The 22,010-nt window shown below is 37.8% G+C and overlaps 1 protein-coding gene across 1 annotated transcript in view; it reads left to right on the top strand.

Moving 5' to 3' along the window:
- The window catches only part of DMD (dystrophin), a 2,221,918-nt gene that overhangs the window by 737,660 nt on the left and 1,462,248 nt on the right, over positions 1-22,010 (top strand). The window contains exons 32-33 of the mRNA XM_019523954.1: positions 6,599-6,769; positions 21,130-21,309. Of these exons, the coding sequence (XP_019379499.1) occupies positions 6,599-6,769; positions 21,130-21,309 (351 nt within the window). The remainder of the gene's footprint in view (positions 1-6,598; positions 6,770-21,129; positions 21,310-22,010) is intronic.

The following is a 22,010-nucleotide window of genomic DNA, read 5'->3' as shown; positions in this document are numbered from 1 at the left end:
GCTTGACAGTTAACAAGTTTAGTGAAGTCAAAAGCCACTTAGGCTGTGATATATCGTATTACAACAAGCCAGTGATTCTCAAGCAGGATGCCATGGAAACCTGGGGTGCTCTGGCAGCCTTTGAAGGGTGCCACCAGAAGAAAGGGGATAAGCAAGAAGGTGCAGGCCCTGTTGAGGAGTTAAGTGCAGGCTCTTTTTTCTAGCTGCTTCTCCTCTCCCTGTTCCCTGCAATGCAGATTCTTCCCTGCCGGCTGCTCATCAGCCTTTTCAAGGAGATAAGCACTATAATAAATACATGCTTTTTAAAATGAGGTGCCATTCGATTCACAACAGTTATGGAGGGGTACCTCCAGTCTAAACAGGTTGAGAACCACTGGGATAAGCACTTAAATTTGCCAGTTTCACCTGGTTGCCATCTGACAATAAAAGCCAAATATTGTTTTTCAGGAGAAAAATAACACGGTCTAAAAGTAAGAAATAAGGCTGAAATACACAGCCCTAGTCATTCAGTTGCTCAGGCAAACATGACCTGAGATTTTGTCTTGCATAAGGCCACAGTGTGGAACATCCCTTTCCAAGACATCCGTTTAATAAGTTAATGCCTAAATGTAATGTGTGTGTATTGGCTTACATAGAGATGTCTTCAACATCATGCTTACCTGCTTTCTGGAACTGACGATATCTTCAGATAGAAAGGACAATTATAATCAATAAAATATTAGAATTATTTTTAACAATGATAAAAAAGCATTTCCGTACAAAAAACATGGAAATCATTTTAAGGTTCAATAATTTGTGACCCTCTTGAACTAAAAACTAGAAGTCTGTCTCACTGAAAAACTAAGAAACTTCTTTGTATTGGGAGATAATTCCTGTGTCCACACCTAATGGATCATTTGCTACAAGGTCCCAGATCTGCTCTTGATAGGTTTCAGGTCTTCAGGACTAAATGCTCTTTAACCACAGCTTCGGGCCAATTTTTGCATTGGGGAAGTGAGAAGCAAGGTCCTAATGCAGGTACACATGCACATACACATGCATATGCATGTGCACACATGTGCACACATGCACACACATGTGTGTGCACAGGAGCATATGTATGTGCATATGTAAATGCATTAGGAGCTTGTTTCTCACTTCCCAAAGCAAAAACTTACACTAGCCTGAAGTATTTGTCTTGCGTAAGGCCACAGCTTGGACTTGCATAATGGCATCTGCTTCACACCTGATGGTTTTAATTTTGGAAAAAGCATTGAAAAAGATAAGAGAAGAGAATGCCAAAAGTTAAAACTGGCACTTAAGTATCATGAATATGTCTTGGGAATTATATTTATACAAAACATTCCACACTTGCTTGCTTATTTTCCCTCTCTTCTACGTATCCATAGCCATCCATGCACACAAACACAAATGCATATGCTTACAGTGTCTATATCATTCATGACTGGCTGTGGTGAGGCTATAATCCTGACTGCCACTATACTGAGTGATTATAACAGTGAATAGACTCCATAAAATGGAGTAGTAATGGCAAGCATCTGTGTTCTCTTGTCCTTCCTAAGGCATTGCATATGCTCCAGAGTAAAGCCTCCAATACTGAGACAGGTATATTGTCTTTCCTCACCAGACTCCCACTCTATAAGTGAATGTGATTTGAAGGCACAAGGGATCCCTAAAGTGCATTTCTCTGCATTTTATATTTCTATATTTTTCATCTCCTCTGACCTGAGGGAGGGCACTTGATGCCCAAAATCTTATCCATCAGCCTTCCCAACTATACATTTGGTTAATAAAATATATTATGAAAAATCCTGGCCTCTCTGAAATTTCCTGAACTATTACAGCTACCATTCTACTCCAACCCTACTACAACATGGAGTGTGTGTGTGTGTGTGTGTGTGTGTATTTGTTTTATGCAGAGTTGTTTTTCTGATTATTCAATCATTTCAGTTTCCTTCCAAGTAAAGCTTACTATAAGTGAGCATAAGCAGTGATTTATTTCAGGAAAACAAACAAACAAAGCTTTTAAAAATAGCTTTAATATAGTGAAAACTATAATATGTTTTAACAGCTATAACATACTTTCTGTCTGAGATAAGTTTAGAAAAGAAAAGGCCTTAAGATGGCAGTGTTTCCCATTTTTCACTTAAAAAATAGATTTTTAGACTTGATAATAACAAAGGGCAAAATTGATATGGTATTAACCTCTAGGCATATACAATGGATCTATGAATTGCGGAGTATTATTACCCTTACATAAATGGGGAAGGAATAGGAACAAAATGTTAAATTATATATGGGGAGGGGGTTGTATAGGCAGATCTGTATTTTATTTGTATACAGCACTAAATGGAGTATTTATGCAACCTTTTGTTCATCTTTTAAAATAAACCATTGTCAAGGTTTTTGAGCCCCAGGTGCCCCAAAAGAAAAGGAAAACAAATGGGTTTTGCAATGCACCCTAAAAGCAAGCAGATAAGGCATATTTTGAAATGGCAGTTTAAGAGGCAAGTTTCAAAGTTTTTTCTAATGTATAATTATACCCATAAAGCTCTCAGTAGTTGGGAAATGCCTGAATTAAAATTCCCAATGGACCTTTTTGTGACTATATGTATATGCACAATATAAAAGTCTGAATCAAACTGCAATGGGAAGTATAAGGCAAAATCAGGAACACTTCAGCTTTTTAATACTTGCAAATACTGTGTCTGCAGGGAGCTGTACTAGATCAGTGGTTTTCATGGCCTGCAGACCCCTGGGGTCTGCAGACTCTGTCTAAGGAGTCTGCGAAAGATGACTATGATCAGTCAAAAGCATGTAAACACCCACACTTACCATTCAAAGGTTTCTGCACCTCTATTCAAAATTTCCAAAATGATCTATACCTCCATTTCATTTTTTTAAGGTCCGCAAATGAAAAAAGGTTGAAAACCACTGTGCTAGGTGACTTGTGGTCTCTTCCAGTTGTATGATTACTGTGTTTCTGTGCCTCACAACAAAAAGGAACATCCTTTTTCTTTTTACGTCTCTGTACCTCATGTATTGTTGCTCCTGTTCATTGAGTAAGGCATGCAGCCTGGAGAACAGTGGAAGCAAATACACTATATGATCTTGGAATCATAATCACAAAAGCTTAAGGTCAACAGGACTCTCTAGACCAGTTTAATGTACATAAGGCATATGATTTTCCATTGCTAGTGACACAAAAATGTCTTGCTGACTTTGACTCCCTAGCTCGAACACCTTGTTACCCACTTGCAACTGGGAGAAATTTTTGGCATACCTTTGGAGTCATCGAAGGACTCTTTGGGCATCTTTACATGTGCTCTGAAAGCCACTCTAATTAAAGTGCCCTTAGCATCACATGCATTCAGCATCCCATGCTTCAAAACTGTGGGGGGAGTGCTTTAATTAAAGTTTGTTCAATGAGCTTTAGTTAAAGCTTCCTTGTCACCATTTTGAAGCACCATTTTAAACACGTGATGCAAAAGCTGCTGGAACATGCAAATTAGTATGCTCCAACATTTGATTAATTGAGTCTACTCTGACATGCTAATTAGCATGTATTGGAGCAGACATCTGGCACATGTATAGCTGCCCTTTCATTCCTCTTTTACTGTGCTCTGCCACTTTCCATGCACAATGGAGGAAATTTTAAGCTTTCAACTTTGTGCAACATCTCAGTTTCCCCTTTTGTGAAATAGGGAGTTGACAAGAACTTGCCTGCCCCAAAAGCAAAACATAAGGCTTTTTCAATATTAAGGATGGAAAAGGGCACAGAATTGTTAATCTTCCATCAACTATCCTTCACTTGGAGGAAGAAGTATAGGTAAAATTTATTGTTTTCTCATTCCAGATGTGAATGTTGTATCTTCTCGTAAACCTAGGGAAGCAGCTATGGTACATTTCCCAATTCAGGAATTTAAATCAAGACATACCATGCAGGAGAGCCTGTAGGAACCAAGATGACTAAATTAATTTGACATATAGAAAATTCAGTGCAGCTAAAACATTCTTAATGTAGATGGTATGTTCTGAGATTTAAACACTAAGCTTTAGTTAGCATGTGCAAATGGTAACTTTCAGATGCTTATAACTTGGCCAGTTTTTGGTGAGTTTTCATGGGAACAGCAATAGCCATCTTCCTGATCACAGAACTATTTTCCTACCAAACGTCCATACTCCAGCTTAAAACTTATATGCCCTACAGTTAAAAAAATAACAATTGGGATTAAAAATATATTGGTAAGTAATCTGTTGTCCTCAAATTTCATTTTTGGAAATAGGTGAATGACTTTTGCTAATACTTATTACACATGCCACATGCACCAAATCAGATAGAAATAATGGTAAGCAAAGGGAAATTTCAGTCTGAATAAATACATTTGGTAAAATTATATTGTCTCAGAAACAGACATGTCTACAAGGAACTGATAAGCACCCTAAAAGGTGTCACCAACCAGATCCATTACAATGTTTGATTATTTATTTTTTCATTATCATTCAAAGTAAAATTAGCTTTTCTGTTATATTTAAAATTAAAACAGAATACAATTCACAAGGGTACAGTTTTCATTTAACAAGTGACAGGTTGGAATTAAAACTAGTCAATTTCTGTATGTGACCTATGAAAGATTTCTAAGATAGCTTTCTTTACTTTCAAGTTATCTAAAACCTATTTTTGTTAATCTTCATATTTCTACCTCATAAGAGGTAAAGATTCTTCTTAAATGTGATGGTGATACAAATTAGGTTATGTGCAAGGGGCATAAATTAAATTCCCTCTTTATTTTTACACTGGTTTCTTCATTGATGACTATTTCATTTCAGGGATTTTATTCAAATGCACACTTATTATTTGGTTGAATATTAAATAGCTGACTTTATCCCTGGGTGAATGCATATCCTAAGTGAGTTGATGTGAAATCAGGCTACAGTAAGAGAACATTTAGGAAGTGATCTGACAGGATAGGGAAGGGAATTTTAGCATCAGAATGTGATATAATATACTAGAAGGATGCAGTAACTGGTTTGAGTATATATCTTAGGCCACTGAGATGGAGGGACCATCCCGCAGCCCAGTGCTGCCCACCTGGGGAAGGCTGCGGGATGGTACCTCCTTCCCCTCCCCCACAATGAGCAGCTGGGGGTCTGGTGCCCAGCCAGAAGGGTAGGTTTTTTCCTCCCTACCCACTCCTCAGCCACCCATAGGTGTGATAGTGCTCCGGCTAGGGAATGGAGACATGAGGCAGACCCTACTCACTGGAGCAGACAACATAGCCCAAGTTTGAAAAGCATCATGGGATTCTGGGGCCTGTGAGTTAACTTGAACCAGGACAGGATGTGGAACAGAAGTTCCATAAACCGGTTTGACTTAAATCAACTAAGTATGATACTACATCCAACCAGATTTATCTTAAACCAGCTTTGGGCATTTTGAAAGTGGTTTAAGTGCACTGAACTTCTTTTCTGTAACAGGTTTAATTCAGTTTCTGATAACTTAAAACAATTTGTGTGTAACTTCTGTCCCTAGCCCAACTGCTAGATCATGTTACCTTCCATAACCTGAAAAGAATCCCATATCTCCCAAGTTCCACTGTTCCACTACTATTAGCCCACATTGACAAGACTTGGTCAAAGCATATGTCTTACTCCTGTTTTGTCCCAAATTGATGATGGTGAAAACCTGCTACTGCTGTTAAGTACTCTGTTTGATCAAGTAGCAGTGAACTGTATGTTGGATCCGAAGAATCCATACTCTGATGATGATCTATACGTGTGTCACACGATTGAATTTCCTGAATTGGGGATGGTTCTATTTGTTTAAAAACAAAAACTAGAAAATTACACGTGTATACAGAAACATCAAAAGAATGTTATTCAGGTTGTAGAGTCAAACAGTCTTAATTTGGCCCCATTATATGTATGCATTGTTATATACAGTCTTTGATTACTTGATTGCAAAAACAATGTTTTCATAGGGTCCCTGCCTCAGCTAATGAATAGAATGGATGGTGCTCACTGAATGAGCCAGTATTCAGTCCTTTGTTTTACCCTCATTGTTCAGTGTATTCCATGCCTTTTCCATTGTATACTGTTCACACATGGCCTTGCATACGGTATTATTAATTTCCTCATATGCAATGTTGCTGTGCAGAAATAACACATGGGCTCGATACTAAAAGTTTGACTATCCATAAGAAAATGCATTGTGCTCTTTGAATGGTGTTTCACTCCTTACTTGCATTGCAAGGAAGTGCTCTTAATTTGGTAATAGCCAACAATGCATATTACTGTGATTGGAAGAAGTTATTCTACATTCTTGAGATGCACTAATCTGAGTTTCATTTTAAAATGAAGCTAATGTGGTTATGCTATTAGAGAAGCATCTCCTTATGTACCTGTAAATTATACTTAATGAGCATAGTAGTTTTATAGCAAATTTATAAATATTACAAAGAGTAAATCATACCATACAATATGGTAAAAACTGTCTTGTAAAATACAGTCAAACTTCCATGAAAATGTGAAGCCTAAAAGTGATCAGGAGTTTTGATTCAAATGAAAGAGTTAAAATCCATATTCTTTTCTTCTACAGGTGACAGAAAAAAAGCAAGAGTTAGAGAAATGTTTGAAATTGTCCCGGAAGCTACGAAAGGAAATGAATGCTCTGACAGAGTGGCTGGCAGTGACAGATGCAGAATTAACAAAGAGATCCACAGTGGAGGGAATGCCTTCTGATTTGGATGCTGAAGTTGCCTGGGGCAAGGTAATAATATAGAAGACTTTAAATTTATATATACTTTATTTATGAATATTAGAGAGCTAACTGATAAACAAAGTGTATGAAATTTGGCAATTAGATTAGCTGAACATTGTAAATGGTAGTGTCATCTCATCACATTATTGCTTTAAAAGATTTAATCATAATATCATTGCTGCTACTAGTAGTATAGCAAACCCGTTAGACAGCAATAATGTTAGTGAGGTATATTATTCAGTGTGTACCAAGGCTAGGTGTTTCTTCGATAGATTTAAATTATCCGTCTGTCTATCTAGGTACAAATCATACTTAGCATAACTCGTTTAACCTTGAGTTTCCTGGGAAGCACTTAATTCGGGAGGGAAATGATTTGATAGCATTACTGATATTTCAAATTTGAAACCCATAAGTATTCCAAAGCCAAATACAGGGAAAAATATGTCATATATTAATAGGTTATCATTCATGGAATCCTGTTAGATTCCCATTAACTTTATTGACATTGTCCAGAAGTAGTTATATAGGTTTGAGTCCCTAATTATAGGATCATAGGAAAGTAAGGCTGGGAGGGACCTCATAAAGTCATCCAGTCCAACCTCCCTGCTCAAGGCAACATCTGACTAAACCATCCCAGCCAAGTGTCTGTCTAACCTACTCTTCAAAACTTCCAAGAATGGAGATTCCATAATTATGTCCATCATTTCTACTGATATTTTCCAATTCTTGACCACCTTCATAGTCAGAATGTTTACTGAGATCTCCACCCTCTTGAAGCTTGAGGCCATTGCTTCAAGTCCCGTCCCTTATGGTCACAGAAGAAAGCCCATCTTCATCCTCTCTGTAATTGCCCATCAAGTATTTGAAGAGTATTATCAAATCCCCTCCCAGTCTTTTCTTGTCCTGTCTTAATAGGCTTAGTTCTTTTAGCCTTTCTTCATAAGTCTTGCTTCCCAGGCTCCTGATCAGTTTTGTTGCTCTGTGCTGGACTCTTTCCAAACTGTCCACATTCATGCCTCTGACATAAGAAGACAATGGGCCACATGCTGGTTATCTACAAGCATTACATTTCTATAAGGAGAATCACCTTTCTCCTGGTAGAAATGAGAGGTATACAAATGTTCACTGAATTTCTCCTGAGGGAAAATGCTCCTTCCAGGAGAAGATCTTCCAAGTCTCAGCCTGGAAGATCTCTCTAGGAGGACAGCACCTGTCACAAGTGTGAGGTCTATGGTATTGTAATCCTGATCAGGAGACCCATTATGGGCATTCAATTGTCAAGTTGGTGACATTGCTTTAGCACATAATAGGGATGACCACAGAAGGTTGTCATCTTCTTTAATAGCAATCTAAAATCAATCCCATGCAGCTACCCCTAAAGCAGTCAAGTGATTATCAGATTTAGATATTAATCTGTGAATGTTGTAATCCTAAAATGTCATATGAAGGAAGTAGAAGACAAGAGTGAAGGTTTGTACACTCCCCTCTCAGTCAGCTCTGAGAGGGGAGGAGTAGCAACAGGTGCTCTCCTTACTCTTCCTCAACCCAAAGGGGAATAGGAGATTTGCCTCACTGTTCCCCTTCCACCTGGACTGGTCCCCATCCCACAGCCCAGCCCCAGTCTCAGTAAATGGTAGGAGCTGGGATCGCAAAGACCTAGGCGAGGTGTGAACCAGAACCAGGTAAGTAATGTCATACATATATGCATATGCAACAATTTAAAAGCCAGGGAGTCAGGACCCTGCATTGAGAAGGCTATCCCCAGCCCTGCTTCCCTGCTTCCCCAACTTCAAATCACCCTATGTGTAGCCCATCTGGACTACACAGGAGATGATTTAAAAGGCAGGGGGCTGCCTCTTGACACCAGGGAGGAGGGCAGCCTCTCAAATCATAGGCTCCCCTAAGGGTGAAGGTGGCCCAGACAGCAGCCCTCTACTGCCTCCTGGCTGGAGAGCTCACCTGTGCAGCTCTTTAGCCAAGGGACTAGAATGCCTGTATGATCCCAGTCATGTGCTATTTTTTTGTGGAAATGAATACCTGCACATGGCCTCATTTTCAATTGTTCAATGCCAAAGGGACTTTGGTGCCAAAGTGCAGTTTTTTTCCACCCTCTTCAAGTTCCTGTAAATCCATAACTGAATTTACTTTTTGAATAATGACCATCTTATCCTTAAGTTTAAGTCATAAAAAAAACAACAGTGGAAGAGGAGGGCCCACATACCTTTAACAGGTGTTTCAGGACTCCAGCAGAGTAGAATAGAATTTCTCTTAGGTTCTAAAGTTCACTTGGGTGCCTAATAAGTGGAAGATCTGACCTGGTGTTTTCATTTTTTTTAAGCTGAACGCTCTCAGTTTTTAACATGCATATTAGTATATTTTATTATAATGTATATGATCAAAGAAAGAACAGGCTACACTTTCATTAGACTAGCAGAAGCATTAGAAGTGCACCAAAGTATCTGGGAGTGATATAATCTAAAACAATATATTCTTTCCAAGATAAATCTTGTTGAAAAATAACTCCCCAAACTTCCTTATCAAGAACAGATTGAACTACCAGATTTTTGTTTTGCATTTTTCCCCTGCTTCCCTAAAAAGAGGACAACAAATCAAAATGTTAGCACAATAAATTAATTTAGAGATTTCCAGCCACTTTTAAGCAAACCATTGATTTCTCTACCATTATGGTGGAAAACAACCCTTCCTTCTTTCTTAGTTTTATACCCATGACTCTTAAACTGATATATTAATTTCCTTTTCTTTGTAAAATATTTCCCTTCGTCTACAACTATCAATGAAATAAAATAAATTAAGAAATACAGTCTCTAATTTTTTGTACTGTAATTTTTTTTAAGTGTCAAACCAGAATCAACACACAGGTTATAAACTGTATGAAAATTGTATATATAATCCTTTGGGCAACATTGGAATACATTTTTGCAATATGGTTTTTCCTTGCTTAAACAATTTACCTGTTTATTTTAACAACATAATATTTGTTCTTATAATCTAGATATGCTGCAAGTAAAAATCAGAACACTGAAGCCTGTACAAATAATTAGAGTTTTGTTTTTGTTTTGTTTTGGTTACTAAATGGAAAAGGCAACACATCTATTTTTTAAATTTTATTTAACATGGAGTATTCTATTAAGCCTAAAGTGAGATATTTGTTTCAGGCATTTTTGAGGAAATATGGAGGAATGAAGGGCTAGATTGACAAAGCTGTTGGGAACAGAAATGGTGTCCCCTAAGCTATAAAACCACCCCAGCCACTGCTCAGTACCTTGAGTCAAGCCAATATTACACAAACAAAATTAATTTTGAAAATAAGATATCATGTAATGTTCAGGCTATACAAATAGTCTGAGTTTTCTCTTAGGCAAAGTCTAACCTAGTCATTCCAGGAATGCTGATGATGTGCTACTATATGTAAATACAGAACAATACATAGGCCTGTTTTTTTGCAAATTCTACTAAATAAACTGTACTCTGTGGAAACTTACCTGAAAAAGAAACATTTTATTTAATTTCATCTTTACTGAAAATACATTCAAGAATAACAATGTACACTGCTAGAGAAGAGTAAAGTGGTTTGGGTGTTTAGAGCAAGATTTGATTTTCATTTTGCTTCCCCTGCTCCACGCCTTCACCCCGCACTTATGAACCAGAGGTTGTGACTCAAATGGTTTTTGCTTGTTTGAAACATTAATCTTCCAATGAGATGCTATTGGCTATTAATCAAGAGACTGGGAAAAAACCTACTTCCATTTATACATCTTTTGAAAGCTACATAAGCTTTTCATGTCATCAGTCTAGAATGCTAATATTTTATAAAAGTACAGACTAAAAGCACAGCAAGAGACATTTATGAATATGTTTCATTTTTTAAATTTTCAAATCAAACCTTAGTTTGTGAAACCCCCATTGCTGCTCAGTATTTTCTCATTTTCCCTTGCTGTCTTCTCCTGTAGTGAAGTCTACATAGGGAATCACTTTTGATTAATACCGTGATCTTATCCTCCACAGCAAAGGACAAATGTCAGATTTTTCAAGGGATGAAATACGTATTCATGCAGTTTTAATACCTCAGAACTAGCTTGTCAATTACCCAGTTCAGTTTCTAGTAAGGAAAACAAAAGTGGTCTTTGGTGATGCTGAGCTGTACAGCAGAGATGTAAATGCCTTGTCGTGTACATTTATTTGCATGTTGAAGAAAACTAATTTATTTCGGGGAGGGGGGTTGTTCCAAAATAATCATGATGCTTCTAGTCTAGCACTAGGTTAATGGAAAGGTTTGTCTTTAATTTCCTTTCGTTTATGAACTAGATGCAAACCTTAATGCTCCAGAAGTTATATAATTAGAGTTTAAGGTTTGCTGATTAGGGCAGTTGCACAGTAGGAAGCTCTTGTTATGTCTCACTCTTTCTATAAACAGGTATAACATTAACTTTTTTTTTTTTGCTTAAAACAATCAAGAAAGGGAAGAGAAGCTCATTAAAATTTTATATGTATGAGAAACGTGTGAGCAATTTAACTAACTTGTATGATAATTAAAGCTTATGCTACTATGCTTATTAACCTGCAGAAATACAGTGTATTACTGTGTATTCTCATGAGAAAGTGATACTTTATGACAAAAAAATAGTACCTAGAAAATGTTGGCTTCAAACCCAGTCAAACCAATCATTTACTGTGTAACCTCAGGCAAGTCACTTCACTTAATTTTGTTTCAGTCAGTTTATCTTAAAAAGGGCTGAAAACAGCACTTATTTACCGAAGCACATACACAAAGAATATTCCCTTGTAAGGACCATTTTAGGACATGTAAAGCAGTATTTACATGAGTATATCATATATAATATATCATATAATTTATTACTTATAATCTACTTCACTGATTTCAGTGGAGTGACACCTACATGATGGTGGTATAATAGCTAAGTAAATCTAACCCATTAATTGAATATATGAATGTATAAAGAATAATTATAGGATATAATCAACTGTCATCTAAATACTGCATGCCACTGTACTGAGATTATAAATGCTGCAATATTCTTGCATGTAAGCATTTTAAAATTACCTTTAAAGATGTAAGAAAAGTGTCGGGTGATACTATGTTGAACAAAACCAATGTTTATCTTAAAGCAATTTTGAAATAAGTTAAAAGATCAAAACCTAATAATTTCTAAACTTTGGAAAGCCTATTAATTAAAGTTCCACGTACCTTGGTGCAATGTTAAGAAATAGTACATCATACCTATTGGGGTTGGAATCAGGTCGTGAGAATGTGTTATTAATGTGGCAGCTTTTTGCTTATGAGCACAAACTATAGTGGATATGTTAGCATCAGGCTGCATCCTACTCCTGCTGAAGGCAAGGCAAATCTCTAGACAGCAGCAGGTGAAGCAGGACTGTCCAGGAACTCCGTATTATAAGCAAGATATTCAGAAAACACTAACTAGGAGAAGGAAAACAGGAGGACAGAAATCTCAGGTGACAGTGAAGTAAAAAATGGACATGTGCTGTGTTGGACGTAATTGACTTGGGATTTCATAGTGACTTTTTATACAACTCTATGAAGCACAATCTGCATTATTTTATTAAGTTTGTATTAAGTTTCAGTACCAGAAATTTGCTGAAGAGTTAAAAGAAATTCAAAATGTTACAAACAAATTAAAATTTAATATAAAAGTGACAATTAGATTCAGAATGAATAGCTGTGTCTGGTATAGTGTAGAGTAGGTGAAAATGTGAAAGCTCTATTTTCTCATGTGCCACATACCTTCAAATAAGACATGCACCTTGTTTTTTGGAAGACAGAATGGAGAGAAGATTTTTCAAAAGTTATGGCTGCGTAGAGAAAGGATAGAGCCTAATCTTCAGTATACTCATCCTCCCCTTCCTGCTTATCCATAAGCTCCAACTATAGCTGCTGCTGAAGACTGAAAAGAGCTACAGTCTGTAGGGTTGTGAAATAGGAGACCAGGACTAACTAGGAGAAAGCAAAATTGCCAGGATAAAGGTTAGCTTGATTAGTAGGATATCAAGACTATTAAAAAGGAGAGACTGTCATTAACTCTTGTGGAGTGAGCAATTAGCCATGAAGTCAACTGACTATCTCAGCTACCTCCATAGAAATGCCACTGCTGTTGTCTGACAATTGGTTTTAAACTTTGGATGGAGAAGGAATTAAGTGAGGTGTTTCTGTTTTGGGCAGAAAATCAGCTTCCCCACTTAAGACAAGCACCCCAATTTTGAAAGGCCAGTTGGGAGGGGAAAGGTGCATGTGGTAGGTGAATAAATACAGTAATTGTAATTATGAATACCAGTAATGAAGAGGAGAAATTGTCCAGGAGCATGGAATTAAGACAAATTTAGCCTAAATCTCAAGAAAACATCCTGACACTAATATTTGTTAGACAGTAAGAATCTCCCAGGAAGGTAGTGAAACTTTATTTCTTGAGCCATATAAAAATAAAGCTATTGCTTTAGTCCTGCCTTGTTACAGGAAGTAGAAAAGCTATTTTTGTTCCAATTTTGTTCAGTTCTTCTAAAAGAAACAATAAATATTACTTATAGGTGGAAAAAATAGAAATAATTTTATAACTATAAAATTAAGCAGTAGAAAAATGGTACAAAGAGTTATGTAATTTCCATTGATTCCAATATTCACAGTATCTGTACTCATCGGACAAATCTATCTGATAAAAGGTATGATTTGGTATGGCAGCATGTTCTTAAAAAGGAAATGCCAGATGCCATTACAAAGAGAACTTCTACGCCAGATTCCATGTCATCAGTATTATTTTTCCCATGCATTCTTGTAATATTTAATTTTGTATAATGCTTATAAAGTTGAATTGAAATACACAGAATCAAACTGGCTAACACAGTTTGGTAGTCTAATTTCCATCAGTGAGACCAATAAAATAAAATGTACTAAAAAATTGTATCAAAAAATTCACAATGCATAAGTAATGGCCAGAGCACAATAAAAATAATAGAGGTGCTGCAAATAAATACATAAATGCCAGCAATCATGGAGAAAAAAGGACATAACGTCAGCCTCTGATTAATACCCTGATCCCATCTGTGAGAATAAAGCAGCCTAACTTCTTTCTTTTACAGAGTTTCTGTGACTTATTAAGGTCACTTTTGCTTTTGGGGATTTATGTAGAGAGTGTGAAGTCACACAGAATCTTTCATCCATTGTGTCTTGTTTCTGAATTTTTAAATTATGTTTAATAATGACTGATGTCCAATTAAAATACTACCTCAGTACTATTTTAGTCATGTTCCTAGTGGTCTTGAAAAATTAACAAAGAGCCTAATTTGATATATAGTAGTACTACTTCTTCATTATAAAATATAACTGAGTAAGCCTATGAACCACATTTTCAAAGAAACCCCCCACTGTACATTCAAGGCTTTCACTTGTTCTTACCTACTATTTTCAGGTAAGGGGTTTTGTTAACACCATATTGAGAAAGTATCCAGAATTCATTTCTTTTTCCACAGGAAAAACTATGTAAAAAGTATGCAAAAGTACAAATGAACCCAGATCAGGACTAAGGACCTGGTGTATATAATTACTTCCTAAACCTGGAGTTAAAAAAAGTATAATTTGTGTTGCAGAGACACGTTTTAAAGTTAGAAGTTGCCAAACTTACAGTTGTGTAGGCAACTTCAGTTCAGAGCGCCAGTCATGTACACTTTACATATCTGGGATACTGTAGAAAAATATCTACAGGAAAATGTTGTGTGGTCACGTAATCATTGTCATTATAATAGTGCACAAAGTAAAATTAATTAAGCGATCACTAACACTGAAAAGTAAATATTTTCTTAATTTTGAGTGCTGGCATATATCATGTTAATTGTTCGTGTGTGTATGAGATGGGGAAATATTATTTCCCTTTCTCTTTGTTTTAAGGAAAAAATAAAAGGAAATGTTAAAAGTAAAAAGAAAAACCAAATATTTTGTGCAACTGTGCATCTATTAATGTGAATCATCAAAAGGATGATTCACATTTTGAAATAAAAAATATTCACCCGTTGAAGAGAGGTTTATGTTACTGTAGGATAATCTATGTTTTCCAGCAACAGCAGAAGATTTTTAGGTCAGAGTGGAGATATTTCTGGGCTGATATTCTGAATCTAGGGATTGTACTGAAGAAAGTTCAGTTTGATCTGTCTGTCTCTCCCTTCTTCTGGGAAATGAGAACATCCTGGATATGTCTGTTACTAGGGCAAACAAATCTATCCAGACTCAGTTCCCATCCTCTGCTACAGCTGCTCAGATAATACCTTAATTGCCTTGGTATATGTGCAAAGTCTGTGGATCCCAACTTCTGTGTTCAGTCACTTTGGCACGCTGCCACTATTTTTGCTGAGGCACAAATGAGAGAAAGGAAATGGCAATTTCAAATGCCCTATGCCAAATAGGGATGGAATTTCTATTGGCAAAGAATCCTGAAAGTGATTCCCCCATCAAATATCAAGTGAGAAACTTTTATAACAAGTGTCAGGCAACTTAAAGCTAGAGTTTGCTACCAGCTGCCCCTACAGTGCCTTACTTTTTCTTTGTCTACTATTAAATGTCAGCTCTGTACATACCTATATGTGTGTGGGAAAGGTAAGTGTATACATATGTGTATGTATAATTTGTCTTGAAACACATGCATTGTTTAGATAAGTTGGGAAACTATTGACCATAAGTAGGTGTTAAGAACTTGACACATGAATCTAAATCTTCAATATCTCTTAGAGTAAACATGAGTTTTCCTGACACTATTTCTCTAATAAAAAGTAAAATCAAATAAAATAAAAACTCTTGAAGTATCTATTTTGACATGCTATTTAAATCTCTTGTCAAATAATCATCACAGCTGTGGATTTGGAATTTTGATGGTTTTGTGTCTAGCCCTCTTTCTTTCTTTTCTCCCCCGCCAAAAAAACTCATTTTAGAGATTGCATCACAACTTCAATTCTTCCTCACTCCCATTTTTGACTTTGTTGTTTTAATTATGCTTACTTGGCCACATTGTTATGAAAACACATCATTATAAATTATAAATAACAACATAAAGAATGTAAATAAATAATTCTTCTATGGGAGTATGCTGTTCTCTTATTTGCTTCACTTGCATTTCCAGGGTCACTTATGACACTGATATATGAAACTTATTCTTTAACCAGGTTTTCTAATCAGTTTCTGCCTACCTAACTTATGAAGATGGCTCTGAACTTAAAGTAGCTGTGTGCTTTATACTTCAAATAGAGATACAACATCTCTAGAATGTATGTCCAAATTACCAGTAAGCACACAAGCAGTCCCCATCTCAAATCAGTGTGATTGCATGAAGGGATGTAAAACTTTTTCTGAAGTTGCCCATATTTTGAGACATTTTCTTTCATGCCCTCTTAATCATGAAAGGAATGTAATAAATGAATGCCAGTTTCTTGAATAATGGAACTCACTGATCAAAATTACCAGATTTGTAAGCTGCTTGTGGAGTTTTAGTAAAATAAATGCACGTAATGTTGCAAAGGTATTATTACACATTTATCTCAATCTTTTTAATATATATATATAGAAAACATATATGTATTTTTATTAAAATTATACCCATTTCTTTTTGTGTTACAGAAAATGACCAAAGTTGTCTGATTAATGTAGAGAAAATACACACAGTTTAATTGCACAGTTATATCAAAAAGGCAGGTATTTGAAGATTATGAGAGATGAAAATTTCAAATTAAGAAAATAAATCACAGAAATGAACCAAAAAAATTGAGCTCATTTGGGGAACCAAGTACACAGTACTGTATTTTCCCCAAAGCCAGCTGGGGAAAATTAGGTCATTATATGTGAGCACAACAGATGCCATGCGTCTGGAAATCTGGTGGTGGCTTGAGGGCTACAGCCAGTGAAACGATGGCCATGTTAATTGCAATGGGCCTGAGAACCAGAGTAATTAAGACTGCCACTGCATCGCCTCCACCCACCAAATTTCCAGACATGGGGAGCCCTCTTCCCAGCTGCTTGGCTGGTTCACAGGGCTTTTCTGTGGCTAGACCTGACCAGTAGGGCTGTGCAAAACTTTGGTAGCCAATTCAATTCGGAGGAAATTCAGCTCAATTTGGCAGCCAAATCTCTGAATCTGAATCTAATCAGGAGACCAGTTAAAAGGTCCAAATCGAATCAGAAGCCTCTGAATCAATTCAGAAAAGATTTGGCTGCTTCAGAGATTCAGCCATAAACTAAACAGGCAGCAGTCCTCACCATGCTGAACACAGCTGCCTCCAGCTGGTAAGTCTGTTGCAGTGGGTGGAGAGGGGAGGAAAGAGGCATGGTGGGGGCAGATAAATGCCCCCACAGTGAGGGAGGGATTGGGGCTGGGGCTGAGACAAGCTGCCCAGCTGAGGTGGGAAAGCACGGGACTCAGGGCAGGGGGCATGGGATGCAGGCATGGCAGTGCTGGGAGTGGGGGCTATGCTCTGCTGCTGCTTTCCCCCTTCCACCTGAAATGAGCCACATCTGCATTGTGCACCCCCCCCCCAGCTGCCCAAGTGGCAGCAAGTGGAAGCAGGGCATAGCCCTCACTCCCAGCAGTGCTGCATGCACATCCCGCACCCCCCCCCCACCTCCTCTCCAACTCCCATGCTCCACCAACCCGACTGGGCAGTCCCAATCCCTTGCTTGCTGTGTGGGGCAGATAAACGCTGGAGGCAGCTGTGTCCAGTGTGATGAGCACTGCTGCCTGTTTAGTCTATGGCCAAATCTCCGAAGCGGCACCAAATCTTTGGATCTGATTCGGCTGAATTGAATTGGGACAGTGATTCAAATTTCCAAATCGAATTCCTGTCCATCCAAATCAGCCGAATCTGAAGCAAATACTTGCTGCTTTGCACAGGCCTACTGACCAAGTCCAATCTGGCATGCAGCCCCATACCTAGCATGATGGGTATGACCTTTTCTGCTGGCTCTGGAGCTCCATGCTAGGTTCTGGCTTTGGGGCCAAGTTTAGGACTACATGCTGGCTCTCGGACCATGTGCCAGGCCAAATCTATCTTCAGGTCTTATCCAGTGTGAAGGGCTGGCAGCAGCCTTGGGAGGAAACTCAGCTCCCTAGCTGCTGCCACTGACTTAAATATAATCAAAGATCTTTACTTTATTCTAACCTTCAAAAATCAAGGCGTGTACTATATACACAGGGGCATGCTAAATGTGAGAAAATATAGTATTTTAAAAATACAATATAATATATACAGCTCAGAATTTCTACGTGTCCAAAAAGATGGAATAGCATGCAATTCCCATCAATGGGAATCAGTGGGAATTTTGCATTTGAATTGTAGATAATCAGGACTTTACCCCTAAACCCTTTAAATAACCATATATGTGAAAGGTGAGTAATTTTGTTCTATTCAGCCTTTCGGTGCTTGCTTGTTAAGAGCAGTGTTGAGCCTATTTGATTGCCTAGTGCCCTCTGTTGTAATGAACAATCATATATGTTATGCTGGCCAACATACAAGATGGTTAATTTTTGTGTCTGGGTGCCCAGAGCACAGAATAAGCACTAAGTTGACCAATGTCTCTTCATTCTTTAAAATTGAGAAGAACAGTAAAGATGGACAATCCCTGGTATTCATTAGAGTGGGGTGGCAGCTCTGCTGAATGTATGTGCTCAGACTAGAGTTTAAGTCACACCTTGAAAAATGTATCTGGTTTTGGGTAATAGTTCCAATTAATGAGATTTGACTCTGAAGTCTAAACATTATCTGTCCATTTTCACATATGTAAAATGAAGATGGGTTCTAATTTAAAACAAAGCCCCAGCTCTTGTGTTCAAAATACTTTCAATCTATGGATTGATAGATTATTCAGATAAAATAAAAAGCTAACTTGAATTTTCTTCCAAAGCTGAAGTCAAACATTTTTTGTTAAAAAATATTAGGTATCTTTGGTTTCCAAAATGCAGATAGATTAAATAGTTCTAGAAATGAGTGCTCCTGCATTACTCCTAGCCAAACTGGAAATCAAAACAATCTGTACTTTAATACAAGTTTCAGGTACTGTAGTACCTTAAATGAAAGAATATGGTTCACATTTTCTTCACTAATATTCTTTATATTCTGTTATTACACTTCTCATCACTTGAGTAAGTTGGTAGAACACTAAAAAATTCTTATCCTTATCTGAAATGTAAGTATGAAAATTTATCTTTGAAACAAAATGATAGTATCAGATCATTAATTTGGTGCAGTAAGTGCATCAAGCAGCTGGTTCAAAGTAAGTGTAACATCTGCCAAATGAAGTTGGAGATGCCGTAGAAACAGTGTTGTACCAAAGGGAGTAATTTTTGCACATTTATCAAGTTATATTTTCACTGACAACATAATATTAATAGAAGCATAATAATGTGGGATTGATTATGGCAAGTGTGATACTGAAGGAGGAAAGCCTGGGTATAAGCACTGTCTTTTGCATTATATCAATCTCTCAGTTGGTGAAAAACTCTCCTTTTGAGTGTTTAGGGATGTGTGAAATTTCCTAGACTTCTGTTTTCTCATTGGTGACTGTTGACTGTCGCCCCTACTTCCTGCTTACTTTATTTTGTGTGTAACTCAAGATCTTTATTTAATGAACTTGAAACCCTGAGTTTTGCCATTTTCAGCTAGGGGGCAGGCATGGGGCACCATCTGAGCAGCTTGAGACTTTTCCCAATGACTGATTTTATTTTCCATTAGATGGAGAGAGATACTGTACCTGTTCCAGAGTAGTTATCAAGTAATGAGTGGTCTTAGTTGTGACCACTGTGTAACATAACATTTGCTCATGAAACTAGTTTAAGTAGGGCCTTTCTTTTTTTGTAGATTGTTTGTATTTTGTCACAGATTTGCAGAGTGAATGGCTAAATTGATAGCTCTGGCATGTTTTAGACTGTAAGCATCTATGGGGGGAGTGTAATGGGTTAGAAAAGGCTGGCTTTAAGAGAAAAGGCTGGCTATCAGATACAGATAGTGGAGCAAGAATGAGCTACAGGGTAGTAAGGAGCCAGGGGGAGCATAACAAAGGAACTACTGGAATTCAGTGTGGAATTCTATACAGTCAGTAGTCATGATGTGAGAGCGAGCTGCACAGCAGTAGGACAATAGAGCAGAACTGAGACTGAGAAACAGAGAAGCAGATGCAGCCCCGCTAAGAAAGTGGCAACAAATGAAAGTAGGCTGCTCAGGGAGCCAAAGAGCCACATATATGGCTGATCAAGAAGGCACCTGAAGGTAAACCATGGCTCTGAGACAGCAGGGACAAGAGGGCCTAGACTTGTGAGTAGAGAGGAGTTCCTGCCAGTAGGCTGCAAGGAAGAAGGAAACTGAGATAAGTACCCTAAAGCAGTGTTTCTCAAACTGTGGGTCGTGACCCAAAAGTGGGTTGCAAGGATATATGAAAGGGTTGCAAACAATCCTTAGAAATGGATTGTCCTTAGAAGGAGAAAAACATGGGAAACCATGGCCTTTCCCTTGCGGGCTGGCAGCCTTCCAGCCTGCAAGGGGCTGCTTGGAACTCCCCATGCTCCACATCCTTTCCCTTGTCCCCCACCCCCTGCACTAGACACTGGGGGGCTGGGGGCAGAGGGCAGTGGATCAGCAGCAAGGAGCACTGGGTCAGGACTAGCCATCGATGTTTACAAATGGGTTCTGGTACAAAACGGTTGAGAACCACTGCTCTAAAGAGCAGGCAGGATGCGTCCAGAGCCATGAGTCAAAGAGTTCCAGGACAGGGCAGAAGAGTTTTGTTCTGTTCTGTTTGTGTATTTGTTGGCTTGTTTGTTGCATAAAAGCTGCATTACTTGAAAGGACTGCCTGAGGTGCTCATCAGCAAGCGAGCAAAAACCCACTTACACAAGCCAACAGGATTGGTAACATATTTACAGATTTAAAACATACATTTTCAGCTTTGACCTAAGTAAAACAAAAATTCTAAGTGTGAAATTTGAATATCTTGCATTAAACATGACAACTACATATTAAAGCCCATTATGGCAAGTAAAACTCACTCTCTGAAATAAAGAGATTATTAAAATATGTCTTTGAGGATCTAAGACATTGTTAACATCTTTTAAGAGATGGAGGACTTCCTTAAGTTTTGATTATTCTGCATACTACCTACTGGGCATGTTTAAAAAGTAGCTTTGTAAAGGTGTTGGTTTTTTCCTATCACTTTCCTGTAGTAGTTGTAACATTTTGTATTAAACAGCCACAGTGTGGACGCAACTGCAATTTTTAGTTTCTTGCTATGTTCTATAAGAAATCAATATTTGATATTGATGAAGTAATCATTCTGGATATGCTTTCCACAGGCAACACAAAAGGAAATTGAGAAACGCCAGCTGCATCTTAAAAGTATCACTGATTTAGGAGAGGGTTTGAGAACCGTGCTTAAAGGAAAGGAAAGTCTTGTGGATGATAAACTCAGCCTCCTGAACAGTAACTGGATAGCAGTAACTTCTCGAGCTGAGGAGTGGCTCAACCTGTTGCTGGTAAGATAAATTGTGTTTTGTATGTACCAAACCTACATTTTAGGTAGGCATAGAGGGCCAATCTTGCATTTCTTTTGATGCTTCACTGAAAATCCTCTGTAATCATTAAACTTTTGCTTACCCACCACAGAACACATGGATATAGACATCAGACCCATAGTGTTTAGTTCTTCAAGTTCTTGTCCTAGTATGAATTTCCATGTTGCATGTGCATCTCCTCCATGTGTCAGGGAAAACAGCTTTTCTTAACAGTGCATATTTGGTTCTTCTATACAGCATTCTGAGGGTATGAAGGACTATTCAGGACCAACAACCACTTTCTCAGTTTTTGTGTTATGTTAGTCTTACAGCAGGTTTGGATTACTTTTTGTGGGTGGGAACCTTGGGCATTGGAAGCTAGGCTCAGATTCACTAGGTAGTTAGATCCTTCTCTCTAGCCCGGTGTTCCAGGAAAGATGGTCAAGGAAAGACTATCTTATTCAGAAAGAACGTGAAGAACAAGTAGTCACCCAGAACCTTTCTTTTAAAAAGGAGGGTTTTATTTCCCTATCCCTCTTTAAGTCTTGGGGGATCTTGAACTCCATATGGAGGTTCTTTGGTGTTCCAACCCAGGCATTTTTCTTGGGGCCTCACGTTGAGGATTTATCTTGGCCCTCCTACAGACGACTTAATGAGATGTTACCTTCAGTACTAAGTATATA

The sequence above is a fragment of the Gavialis gangeticus genome, unplaced genomic scaffold, assembly GCF_001723915.1.
Source record: "Gavialis gangeticus isolate Ggan-Ray unplaced genomic scaffold, GavGan_comp1, whole genome shotgun sequence".
Classification (NCBI taxonomy): Eukaryota; Metazoa; Chordata; order Crocodylia; family Gavialidae; genus Gavialis; species Gavialis gangeticus.
Note: the sequence above shows the minus strand (reverse complement) of the source record. Positions and strands in the feature narration are given on the sequence as shown.